The sequence below is a fragment of the Cervus elaphus genome, chromosome 13 (genome assembly GCF_910594005.1).
Source record: "Cervus elaphus chromosome 13, mCerEla1.1, whole genome shotgun sequence".
NCBI classification, from domain to species: domain Eukaryota; kingdom Metazoa; phylum Chordata; class Mammalia; order Artiodactyla; family Cervidae; genus Cervus; species Cervus elaphus.
The window spans coordinates 31103657-31117042 of record NC_057827.1 but is presented as its reverse complement, the minus strand read 5'-3'; the positions used below and the strand labels follow the sequence as shown (position 1 = coordinate 31117042).

At 54.5% G+C, this 13386-nt stretch overlaps 1 protein-coding gene across 1 annotated transcript in view; it reads right to left on the bottom strand.

The window, feature by feature from the left end:
* Window positions 1-1822, bottom strand: part of KLF13 (Kruppel like factor 13) — a 42556-nt gene extending 40734 nt beyond the window's left edge. The window contains exon 1 of the mRNA XM_043921371.1: window positions 1234-1822. Coding sequence (XP_043777306.1) covers window positions 1234-1822 — 589 coding nt within the window. The remainder of the gene's footprint in view (window positions 1-1233) is intronic.
* Between the last annotated feature and the right edge of the window lie 11564 nt (window positions 1823-13386).

Genomic DNA, 13386 nt, shown 5'->3' with positions numbered 1-13386 from the left:
GCAAATTTTTCGGGATAAAAAGCTTTTCAGTTCTAGGTTCTTGAAAACTGCGGCTTTTAAATCAGTCATTTAATCAGCTTGTGAACTCTTTGACAAATGAGACGCCTCAACTTTTGAAACAAAGTTAACGGTATGAGAGTTTTGAACCGGTCCCCAAAGTGGAAGACTTGTGTCCATAAGAGTTCGCGTGGGCTCGGAGGAAATACACAATTCTTTAACCAAACTGGGACAGAAAGCATGCCATCCATTGAAAGACTGTTTCTACTTTTGTGTTTAAAGACAAAAAACAACCACAGAGAAATCTACGACAAAGTCCTGGGCCCGCGAGAGGAAAATGCTGCCTTGGGGTGGGGGGCGGGCGGCGGTCCGGGGCTCCCAGAATGTCGACTCCCGCCGCCCGCCCCCGTGCAGGTGCTGCCCGCCCGCATCCGGCCCCGGCAGGTGAGAGCGAGGCCGGGAGGAAGGCGGCGCAGATCCGCGGCCAGAAGGCAGGGCGCTCCTTTCGGGAGAAAGCGCCGAGGCCCCAAGGAGCCCCTCGGGTCCGGCGCGCCCCCGCCGGCCGGATGGGCGGGGCTCCCACAAAGAGCCCCGGGCGAGGACCCGGGACCGCCCACCCCCCCCCCCCCCCACGTCGGCAGCCGCTGGCTCCGGTTTCGACAAATTAAACCTTAGAGCGCTGGAAAAATTACAGGAAGAGGAGAGCGAAGAATGTGCCGAGTGGCTGGAGAAAGCCCTGTCCCCGCGTGAACTTCGCCCGCCGCGCACCCGGGCCGGGCCCGCCCCTGCTGAGCGCGCGCCCGACCGGCGGGGGAGGGGCCGGGCGAGGACACTCGTTCCCCACGGCTCCCGGGCGTCCGGGCCGCCAATCTCCCCGGGTGCCACCCGCGACCCCCACCCAGCTCGCCCGCACCTGCCCGCGCGCCCCCGGGCCTGGGCGGGGTCCCCGCCCCCGATGACGACACTCGCCCCCGCGGCCCCGCCCGGGCGCGCCGGAGGAGGGGGCGTGCCCGGCGGGGGCGCGGTCGCCGGGCGGGCGCCGGCTCCCAGCGCACGGACCCGCCTCGCGCGGCGCGCAGGGTAGCCCGCAGTCCGGAGCCGCGGGGAAAGGGGCGAGGCCCCGACCGTTCCCGGCCCGATCGCCCTCGCACCCAGCTGGCGGCTCTGGGGGTGTGGCCGGGAGACTAGCACTGACCCCGGGTCGCTTGCTCGGGGCTCCCGGGCCGCCCCACTGACCTGTGTGAGTTCTCAGGTGCGCCTTGAGGTGCGAGGATTTCCCGTAAACTTTCTCGCAGCCCGCGTAGTGGCACTTGTGCTTTCTCTGCGGGGACTCGAGGTCGGTGCGACTTCGGCCCCGCCGGCCCCTTTGTCTGAGGCCGGGCTCGCCGCTCCCCGCGGGCCCCGGCTCTCGCTCGGGCTCCAGCCCCGCCTCGGGTTCGGGCTCGGGCTCGCTCCACGCCGGGCTGAGGGGCGCGGCCGCCGCGCCACTGGCGCCGGGGGAGGCGGGCTCGGGGGCGGGTGGCGGCGCGGGCGGCAGGCGGCAGGGGGTCCTCGCCTTCCGGGCCGCGGCGCCTTCTCTGCGCTCCGCTGGGGCGGGCGCCGGCGCTTGCTGGTTAAGGTCCGCTAGGATCCGCGCCACTACGAAGAGCGAGGCACTGTCCTTGCCGTCGCGGCGTTCTTCGACGCGGGGCAGCGTGGCGGCCACAGCGGCCGCGCCCTCGGGTCCGGGCTCCGGCCCCTCCCGCGGCCCGTGCACGACCGCGCGGTTCGACATGGACACGAGGCACTCGGCGGCGAAGTGGTCCACATAGGCGGCGGCTGCCATGCTGCGGGATCCAGCCGGCGGACGGGCGGCACTGCTGGTCGCTGCGAGTCGTCAGCGGCGCATCCGCACCCACGGCCTCCGGAGAGCGGGCGGGGGGCGGGGGCGAGGCGCGCCCTCTCCGCGGGCTGGGCTGGGCGCGCAGCCGCCTCTGCCGTCACCCGCGCGGCTCCGCGTCTGCTAGGCGCCCGCCCGGCTGGGCTCCGAAGAGTGAACGCATGGGGGGCGCGGGCGAGTGGGATCCCCGCGCGACGTCAGGGGCGGCCTGTCCTAAGGATGTCGAGCGGCGACGTTAGGGACGACCGCGCCAAGTCGCGGCCGCAGCCTCGCCGCGCATTGTGGCAGGCGGGACAGCAGCCGTGCGCGCCGCGGCTCGGTGTGGGCGGCCCGGCCCCGGGGGTGGGCGGGGCCGGGGCCACATCTGGACCCGACGTCAGCCCCCAGCCACATCCTGGCGGCGCAGGTTACGGGCGGCGGCGGCGGCCGCGGGGAGCCGCGCACGCGGAGGGGGCGGGGATCCCAGAGCGCGCACCGGCGGGATGGAGCGGTCGCGCGCCCGCCTCTGGGGAAGGGGCGTGGCCGAGGACAAAGACAGGCGCCATTGGTTCGCGGGTACGCGGCCCGGCCAATCCTCACAGTGAGAGACTCCCACTCGGCCTGGGGCCTGCGCGTGCCAATGGGCGTGTCCCCTTGGAGGGCGGGAGGAGGGGCGGAAATTAGAGCCGGGAGCCGGGCACGCTGACGCACCACGTCCGAGGGCGGCAGGCCGGGGCGTGGCCGCGCGGGTCTCTCCCCCACCTCTTCGCGGCTGGGACCCCGCGGGGTATTTTCCTGCTGGAGCTTTTGTACCGTGACAGCCTTGAACCCCGGCGCGGAGCGCTCAGGAGGGCGCCCCTTTGTCCCTCCCGCCCCGCCTCTGCTGTGCGCCGGGTGGGCGCGCCCTGCGGGGCTCGCCTCCGCTTCTCCCTTTCCCCTCCCGAGCGAGGTGCCCAGCGAGGAGGCGTGTCCGCTCCGGCCAGCTCGGAACAAACCCGCCTCACCCCGCCGAAGCTGGGTTCCTGGGCGGCAGCGCCTCGAGACTCAGGCCGCTCGCCCGCTGCAAACTCCTCCCCTGCCGAGCCCGGTGCTCGGCGCGGCCCAGCAGGGTCTCGGGTGGGGCAGGGGCTGCACTGACGGGAGGGACCCAGAGCTCCCGATCGTCCCGGGCAGCCGGGAACTGGGCCCGGCCTCACTGCCCTTGAACCTGGGTCAACCGGAGGCGGACTGGCACCAGGCTGGTGGTTAGCCTGGGAGCGCGGGTGACGTGCCCACCGCATCCCATGCTCGCAGGAGTGAACTACGTGCCGGGGCGCCGGCGCCGCTGCTCATGGAACGCGGGGCCCCTTCCTCCGCCTCCCCTCCCCAGGCCCGCTGCCAACTTCTCCAGGCTGCTCCTCTCCCACCCGGCCGGGAAGGCTTCCGACGCCACCGACTGCGCGGGCCCCGCCCACAGCGCCCCGCCCACCCACTGCCTGGCCTCGCTGAGGAAACGCTCCCTGCCCTGCCCCGCCCACTTGCCCTTGGTTCTCCCCGGCGCGCTCACCCTCACTGTCTCCGAGGCCACCCCACCGCCCTTCTCCAGGCCTAGGCCATCAGCGTAGAGGTTAGAGGCTGAAGCCGAGCGCAGCAAGCCCCTGGGCCGGAAAGACCGGCCGTGGTTTGCAGCCTTTAATGGCATTCAAACGTGTTAGCTGCCCGCGCGGAGAGAGTGGAAGGAAGGCAGCCCAGGCACTGGATCCCTCGGACCAGAGAAGAGGGGTGGGTGAGACAGAGTCGTTCTGCGCACAAAATTAAGAGCAGCCATTTCACACCAAATTATCTTGGGGCCTGGGTGGAAAAGACTTTACAGGTCACCAAGGACGAACGCGTTTTGGGTTGCATGTTGTGGTGACCTGTAAACTGGTGTGTACGTCTGGGCACCCTGGGAATCTGTGATTAAAACCCTAAAGTTCCAGCTCCCTGGTGGAGTCGGGGCTCCTTGCGAAGACCACACAGTGTGCTCTGCAGGGGTGGGGCTCTGTACTGGGCCACTGGGTCAGACTCCTCCTCTAAGAGGGTCTCCTCCTGGCAGGAAGTAATCTCTCTTCTCCCAGCCAAATTGTGTTGATGACATTTAAGAGATTTGTGTTCTGACCAAATAATGGTTCAGAATGTTCCTGCAGTCTCACCACATGTCACACTCAGTCACTTCATTAAGGATGGAGCTGGCCCTGTGCTAACTAACCAGCCATCCACCCCCCTCCCCACTCTGTCCAACAAGCAGGATTCTGCTAAATCTACAAGGTACCACTAGCTCCATGACCCCACTTGACACACCCCAGCCTGGGAACACCCTGGCAGGCCTCTTAGGAGTAGGCACTCTTCTATGCATTGGGCTACAACTGACCATCCTCTGCTCTGGGTGAGGAAGGTAGGCCTGGGTCAAGGGTCCTCGGCAGGCACACACATCCCACCCCCATCCACAGCCCAGACCAGTCCCCAGGTCTCTGCATGGATGCAGCCTCCCTGAGTGTTTTGGCTGCACTCTCAGGGCATCCTGGGTGCAAAACTCACACCCTTGGCCTGCTTCTCAGGCCTTTAACGGTTGTTCATAGAAGGAGGTCCTGGGGCCCAGCAACCCTCATCCCAGCCCCACGTGGGAGTGTCTTCCAGATACATACATTCTCTTCCTCAGAGGAAAATCTTACCATAACCCCTGGCCTGTGTTATTCTTGCTTCATCAGATTTTGACAGATGTGGCTTCTGTATGTCTGAGGGTGGGTGGGGATCAAGTGTCAGATGGAAGGAATGGAATAAACAAAAACAGGAGCTGCAGGAGACCCAGGTTCAATCTCTGGGTTGGGAAGATCCCCTGCAGGAGGAAATGGCAACCCACTCCAGTATTCTTGCCTGGAAAATCTCATGGACAGAGGAGCCTGGTGGGGTATATGGTCCATGGGGTCGCAAAGAGTCAGACAGGACTGAGCACACAGTTCAGGGTGGGAAAGATCAGCCCAGAGCAAGTGAATGGGGATATGTCTGGAGAGTGGAGAGGCTGGGCTGGAAAGAGGGTTGAGATTTCCACTGGAGATGGTGGATGGATGGTGTGTGTTGACTCTGACTTGTGGAACCTCCTTTCGTAGCAGTGTTTGCCTGTTGTCAGAAAGAAATTGGCAAGAATTGGGCAAGCAAGGGAAAAAGTAACTGCAACACAGTTGTTGTAGCTGGAATACTATACAGACCTGAGACAATTAAGTCTTGAAATGGTATAGGGGTGGGATAGGGTGTGGGGAGCCAAGAAAAAAAACTCTGGAGTCCCCAATAGGTCCACCAATGGATGGCACTAGGCACCTCTGGATGAGGGTTTAAATGAGGGCTAAGATAATAATTGGCTGAAAGTCTGCGGGAGTTGGTGATGGACAGGGAGGCCTGGCTTGATGCAGTTCATGGGGTTGCAACGAGTCGGACACGACTGAGTGATTGAACTGAACTGAACTGCTTAAGAAGCATCCAGACTGTCTCAGCAGATCTGTGCTGCCTTCCCCATCCTGACCAAAGATGGGATGTCTGTCATCTAAAGAAGGTTAAAGGGGACTTCCCTGGTGGTACAGCAGTTAAAATTCTGTGCTTCCAATACGGAGGTCATGGGTTCAATCCCTGTTCAGGGAACTAAGATTCCACATGCTGCCCGGCATGATCAAATTAGAAATAATAATAATAATATAAATAAGGTAAATGGAAGCATCTTGGGCTGAGAGATACCATGCACAGTGAAGGGCAGAGGTGCTATAATAGGAACAGAGGAGTTAAATGAACCTGTAGATATTAGATGCTGAGACCATGTTCCAGCTTCCCTTCTGGGTTTTCAGAATGCAGGCAGCCGAGAGACTAGAAGGATCTTTCCTGGGGCATTAAAATAGGCCAAGGGGAACACCTTAGTTTCCTTACATCTGCAGCTGCCCAGTGGAACCACCCACCAGACCACACTCCATGGAAGGCTGCCCTTCCCGAGCCCCCACAGATAAAGAGTCTCTAATCCAGCTTTCACAGGTGGCCAGAGCTGATCTAGCATCTCAGGAAATCCTGTGTCATGAAATCTAAAGCCCCAATAGATTTTTTAACAGCATCTTGGAGGAAACAGAGACTGTGCAGAGAGAAGTACACGGCAATGTAATCATCAATCGAAGTCATGTCATCAGAGTAATTAAAGAAAATATGGCAACCCATGAAGGGAGGCCATGTATAAAGAAATTTTTGGTGAACAAACAAAAAGTGTTCATGGAAATTTGAAGTAGTGGAAATAAAGTGCTTCCCAGGTGGCTCAGTGATAAAGAATCTGCCTGCCAGTGCAGGAGACACAGGTTTCATCCCTGGATCAGGAAGATTCCCTGGAGGAAGAAATGGTAACCCACTCCAGTATTCTTGCCTGGAGAAGCCTATGGACAGAGGAGTCTGGTGGGCTACAGTCTGTGAGGTCTCAAAAGAGTCAGACATGACTTAGCGACTGAACATGCAAAATTAAAAAAAAAATACTGCCAGGAGGGATTGGAAGATAAAGTTGAGGAAATCTCTGTGAAAGCAAAACAAAAAGAAACCTCCAAAATGGGAAACAGGAGAGAAAAAACAAAGGCAGACCATCCAGAAAGTCCATTAATGAAATAATAGGAATCCCAAAAGAGTGATCAGAGAAACACAGGGGCGGGGGTGGAAGGGAGGAAATCATCAATGAATTCGTCTTTTAAAAAAATCTCCCAAACTCAAGAGCATGTGTTGAAAGACCCACAAGAAGCTCAACAGGGAAAAAATTGTTCTTCCCAAAGGCTTATCACTGTTGAAGTGCAGGATAATGGGGACAAAAGTGTCCTGACGTTAGAAGCAGGTCACAGATAGATGGTCAGGAGTCAGAAGGTGAGGGGCAAAGCCTTGGGGATCTAAAGAAAAATTATTCTCCAGTCATCACCCAGCAAAAGTATAAATCAAGTTCTTTGAGATGAATGAGGTCTCAAATTTTTCTTTCACCAAAATAAAGAAGCCAACCGAGAAAGAAGAAGGAGGCGTGTGATACAGGAAAGAGGCATTCAACACAGGAGGAAAGGGAGGAGCATAGAGGCACCAGGCCAGGCTGGAGCAGGGCAGAAGCTCCATGGACACTTCTTCAGGAGGTGAGGTAGACAAGATCCATGTACCTGTCAGGAGAAGCTGGCCCATGCTGCAGGAAAGACTGCTTATAAATCTCAAATGTTAATTTCTGGCAATGCTACACTTCCTTCGTGAGTTGCCTGGGGACACCCAAGTTGACGGAGCAGCCTCTGTCTAGAACATGCTGGTTGCCATGGCAGAGGGACCCAGAGTGTCCCTCATGCCTTCTTTTCCATACACAAAATACACTGTCCCCCTCCCCTGGTGGGAAAACTTATAAATCCTGACCCAGAGATCAGAGACAGGCAGGAAGACAGAGATTCAAGCATCTGCTGGAGATCCATTACCTCTGTAGGCTGCTGCACCCCACCCCCAGCCCCAATACACAACCCCAGTGTGCAGTGATGGGAAGGGACAGAATACACAACAAACAGACCAATTCAGAAAGGGGAGGAGGGGGCAACCCCAGCAGACAGTGTTCACAGTGATTCTGAACACTGCTGGGCAAATTTTGCCCTTCATCCTGGAGTGAGTGTGTGAACAATCTAGCCCCGCTCCCTGGGAGGCCAGGTCACCATGGGGTGCTCCTCCACTTCGAGGGGCTCCCCCTCCACCATCATCCTCCTTGGCTGCCCTGGGAGTAGGGGGCGGTGGTGGTGGGCAACAGGAATCTGCCTCCCTTAGGGGGTTGAGCACTTTCCCCATCCTGCTTCCAGCCTGTAGGAGGTTAGAGATGAAGGGTTATCTTAAGTTCCAGACACAAACTCTATTAACACTTGGACATGGTTTCTTTGGTCCTATTAGTTCCTCAAAAATCTAGTTAATAGACATTGAATATGCTGATAACCTTGATCTTGGACTTGCAGCCTCCAGAACTATGAGAAATAAATATTTGTTGTTTATAAGACACCAGATATTGTGTTTCAGCAGCCCAACTGGCTTAAGATATCCACAAAATCCATCCCTCCTTTCTACAGCACTGAGCAACCATACTTCCCACATACCTGTGCAGTGAGGTGTGACCAGGTGACTAAGTCCCTAGGGTGGGACTGTGAGCAGAGGGGCTGTGGGCTTTTAGACAGTGATCTCTCCTCCTGTATTTTCTCTTCTTCCTCTGCCCAGTGGATACTTATGTCAACAAAGCGCTAGGGGATGGGGGATGATGGAGTCACAAAATAGAGCAGCCTGGAACCCAGAAATCTAGCCAAGGGTGCTCGCAGATGGTCACTGTGTTTGAGCCATAATCATCCAGGGCCTACCTATTACTGTAACTTAGTCCACCTTCATGAATACAAAAGTGGGAGGAGGTGACCGAAGGGGAACAACAGAACATGGTTTGTAGAGAGGAGCTTGGCGGCAGGTGGAGTGAGGTCTGTGCTTTGTTCTATAGCAGTCTCCTCTGGGGCTGGCTTCCTGGTGGCAGCCAGGCTGTGGGATGACAACTCTGGGCATCGTCCTTCCTCTTTACCAGGGAGTCACTGATGGCTTGCCGTGCTAGTAGGGGAACAAACCATTCTCTGCTGTGTGACATGGGGGTGGAGCAGAAAACTGTCTTCACATCCAGTCTCCCAGTGGTGCCGGAGGGCAGAATAATCCAATAAGAGCTAGCCTCACATCTGGTACAGGTTTACACGGGGGAGAGATGAAAACCGGAAATGCTTCTGAGACTCCGCTATCCAAAGATTTCTTAAGAGATATCTACAGGGTCAGCAGCAATGTGTGAGAAAGGCACATTAAAATGATGGATGGTCTCTTCCAGGCTCCTGAAGCAGATGGCTTCCATGCCTGAGCACAAGGGACATGGGACCTGCCCTCCTCCACGATGATCTGGGAGGGTCTCTGGTCTCAGTGGGGATTGTCTGTTTTTTCAGGGACTGTCCACCCCTACCCCCAACACACATACCCAAATGGCCATTCATAACTTGTAATCCCCTCCCCCAGAAGAAGGAAATGGCAACCCACCCCAGTATTCTTGCCTAGAGAATCCCGTGGACAGAGGAGCCTGGTGGGCTGCCGTCTATGGGGTTGCACAGAGTTGGACACGACTGAAGCGACTTAGCAGCAGCAGCAGCAGTCCCCTCCCTGGTGGATGTTCTGGGCCAAATGCTGCGTTTAATCCTTTTGAGTTGATTCTGAGGTTCTTGCTCAGCACCTGTCAAGGTCAGTAGCCTCCAGGGAATGCTTCAGAGCTCCGCTGACATGTTGACTTATTGATTCGCTTGGAGATGGCACAAGAAAGGCGCCACGCCTTCCCACCCTACAGGTAAGAAAACCAAGCCTCAGTCAGGTTCAGAGACTTCCCTGAGGCCACATCTAGCGAAAGGCAGAGCCCAGGTTCTCTGGCCTTGTCCTGGTGCCTGCATCCCCAGCCTCTGGGAAGCTAGCTAATTAATGTGAGAATTTATCAGATCAATTAAATAAGAGCCAGGTTAGCCCATTCTGGGCTCTTAGGGGAATCCTGCCTAATGAGTATTCCTGTTAACAGGGTTGGGCGGATTTGCCATGAACAATATAGGATAAAGACTTCTTAATTCTTGGCTGTTTGCTTGTAGGTCTTAGGGAAGGACTGAAGGATGGTTGACAGGATACAGGGAAGCAGTATTTTTTTTTTTGTTAGTGCAGAAGGCAGTTAGAAAGTGGGGTGGGGTCATGCTCAGTCAGGTGGCCTCTTTAGTATGGGGACCAGGGTTGTGTGGTCACCTTTAATATCCATCCATCATTCACATCCTCACATGCATATCTAGTCTCCTGGACTGTGGGCTTCCTATGTAGGACAGTACATCTAGAGTAGTTGTTCAGTCTATCAGTCATGTCTGACTCTTTTGCAACCCCATGGAATGTAGTCCACCAGGATCCTCTGCCTGTGGGGTTCTTCAGGCAAGAATATCCGAGTGGGTTGCCATTTCCTTCTCCAAGGGATCTTCCCATACCAGGGATCCAACCTGCATCTCCTGCATTGCCAGGCGGATTCTTGATCACTGAGCCATCAGGGAAGCCATACATTGAAAGAGTCAGTAGCAATCAGACCTGATTTTATAGTTAAACTGGTTGATTTAAAATATTCCAAATGTAGTATGGGCTGGTTGTTTATATTCGAGGGTCTTTGAACCAGAGTTTTCTGGTTTGGGATTTGGATTTGGTCTTTAGTAAGAAACTTCTTTTGTGCGTAAAGCAGAGAACTGCACAACCAGGGATATTGATGTTTCAGGGTGACAAAAAAAGAAATATTTTCCCCCAACGAAAAGGAAAGGAGAAGTTGAAAATGAATTTGTTTTTCTTTTTTTTTTTTTAATGTATTGATTTTTATCTATTTGGCCATACTGGATCTTAGTTGCAGCATGCAGGATCTAATTCCCCTACCAGAGATTGAACCTGGGCCCTCTGCCTTGGGAGTGTAGAGTCTTAACCATTGGACCACCAGGAAAGTCCCATAAATTCATTTTAATTACATTTCAGGTAAATCCAAGAGTTTGCCATCTCCAACCAGAAGTCGGTTCCTCAAAGAGCAGAAATAGTTCCCACTAGGAACGACTGACGGAGGCCCTTTGAGTGGTCTGTGTTGGCTCTGGCAGGTCACTGGGAGGCAGGCCCTCCAAAGATTCCTTTACAAGGGGACACGGATGCCCACCTCTCCACCAGCGGCCAGCCACTGGACAGTGCTATGCCATATGCAGTGCCTCAGGGTGTGCAGCCCCTCCCAGACGAGTTCTCAGTGAATGGGGACGGGTTCTGCTGTGTCCTTGAAGTCTCACCTTAGAGACCTTTATCAGCCCACGCATCATTATGAAGCAGTAACTCCTGGGGTGGGAGGGCCCGATTCAGAGACTGCAGCCCAGACTCGTGGGTGGGTTGAAGGGGAGGGAGCCAGGCTCATCATCTGAACCATCCCAGTGATAGACACAGTTCTACTTACAGTAGCTTTACCCCGGCTGCCTGCGGGAGCTCTCTTCAAGGGAGAAATTGTTGCAAGATAGCAAGGCCCTTTAAAATATTGTTGCAGTGTTGTCACAGTTTTAAAAAAAGGCCATGAACATTTTGACACTGGTGACTGCTTCAGTCCAGGAAGCCCGATGAAAGGGAGGTGGTGTGACTTCCCTGAGCTTCCATGTAAGATGTCCTACCTCCCTGACCTGGAAGCCAGCGTGTGAGTGTAGAAGGGTCTTAGCAGCCATGAGGCCCAAGTATCAGTGGTGCAGAAACAAACCATCTCTTCTGAGCCCTTTTGAAATTCCTGATCCATGGAATCAAGGGTTGTTACTGTAAGCTATTACATTCAGGTTATTTGTTATGGAGCAAAGTGTGTTAGTCGCTCAGTTGTGTCGGACTCTTTTCAACCCCATGGCCTGTCCATGAATTCTCCAGGCAAAAATACTAGAGTGGGTTGCCATTCCCTTCTCCAGAGGATCTCCCCAACCCAGGGATCAAACCCGATTCTCCTGCATTGCAGGCTGATTCTTTACCATCTGAGCCACCAGGGAAACTAAAATAAGTTAGCTGAAATAAACACGGTCCCTATAAATCAAGAAATGTCTGACCTAGTGCTCATTCAAAGAAAAGGTTTTTGTTGTTCTTATTGTTGTAAATTTTATAAAAATTTGATCCTTTAAGCAACATAATATTCCATAATGAGAAAAATCAAATTCATTTAAGTATTTCTCTATGTGTGCTGATCTGGTTACTTTTTTATTCTCAAGGTAAATTGCATTCTTTTTTTTTAACTGAGGTAGAGTTGATGTATAATATTATGTAAGTTACAAGTGCACACCATAGTGATTGACAATTTTTGAAGATACTCCATTTATAGTATTATAAAATGTTGGTTGTATTCCCTGTGTTGTACAGTAAAGAGAAAGGAAGGGAGGGAGGAAAGAAGGAAGGAAAAGGTTTTCTTTCCATCTTGGTGAGGGAAAAGCCAAGATAGTGGGCTTGGGTCTGAGGTCTGAATTCTATGTGTGAGCTATGGGATTTTCAAGGGACTTGACCTCTTCTGTGTTTGACTTAGTGACTGACTTGAAACTCCCCTCATAGGTCAGGTAGAGACCCCAGTGGCGAGCTCCCAGCCTCCTCAGACCCTCCTCTGACAAGCCAGGTGGAGGTGATTGTGTGAACCCCCATCCATGCCACACCTCTGTCTGGCACCTGACCCATCTGGGGGTCTTTGCAGCCCAACCTCCTCCTCCGGAAGGTGACCAGAGCTATGACTGTCCCAAGCCTGGCTCCTCTGACACACACTCTAAAATTCCAGGCTTCAGTAGCATCCTTATTGTAACACTATTAAATTTGAAAAATATTCAAAAGCTTAAAAAGTAAACATTGCCAATAATCTCCATTCTCTCCATGAAAAGAATCACTTCTTCGCTCCTTTCTGCCATCTTTTCCAATGACAGACCAGTTTTCTCCACATACTCATTGTGACAGTCATTGATAATTGTTTACTGTCTTATCGACTGCTGCATAACAAAATGCCTCACAACTCAGTTGTTCGAGATAGTAATAAACATTTATTGTTGGGACTTTCTTGGTGGTCCAGTGGTTAAGACTCCACGCTCCCAAAGCAGGGATATGTGCATGCATGCATGCTAAGTCGCTTCAGTCGTGTCCAACTCTTTGGGATCCTGTGGACTGTAGCCTGCCCAGGCTCCTCTGTCCATGGGATTCTCCAGGCAAGAACACTGGAGTGTGTTGCCATGCCCTCCTCCAAGGGATCTTCCAGACCCAGGGATCGAACTTGCATCTCCTGTGGCTCCTGCATTGCAGGCAGATTCTTTACTGCTGAGCCACCAGGGAAGCCCCAATGCAGGGGACCTGAGTTCAATCCTGGGTCAGGGAAATAGTTCCCATATGCCACAACTAATACCTGGCAGAGCAACTCCCACTCAAAACAACAACAACAACAACAAACTTGGCACCCAGAAGTCACACAGCAGTGTTTCCACAGGACTCTCTGCACCAGGCCAGTCACAAGGCCTCCCTGCTTCAAGGGGAGGACAGCTCTTGGTGGGTGAATGGCAAGGTTCTCCAAGAGCATACGGGGTGAAAGGTATTGCTCTGGCATTCTTCCGGAAATGAAACCTGCCACTGGGAACAAGAGTGGCGGCATTTCCACTCTGAAGTGGGATGGTGTCTCATTCTTCTGCAGCTCATAAGGACATGGCTGCTGCTAAGTTGTTTCAGTTGTGTCTGACTCTGTGCGACCCACAGACGGTAGCCCATCAAGGCTCCGCTGTCCCTGGGATTCTCCAGGCAAGAACACTGGAGTGGGTTGCCATTTCCTTCTCCAATGCATGAAAGTGAAAAGTGAAAGTGAAGTCACTCAGTTGTATCCAACTCTTCAGACCCCATGGACTGCAGCCTACTAGGCTCCTCCATCCATGGGATTCTCCAGGCAAGAGTACTGGAGTGGGTTGCCA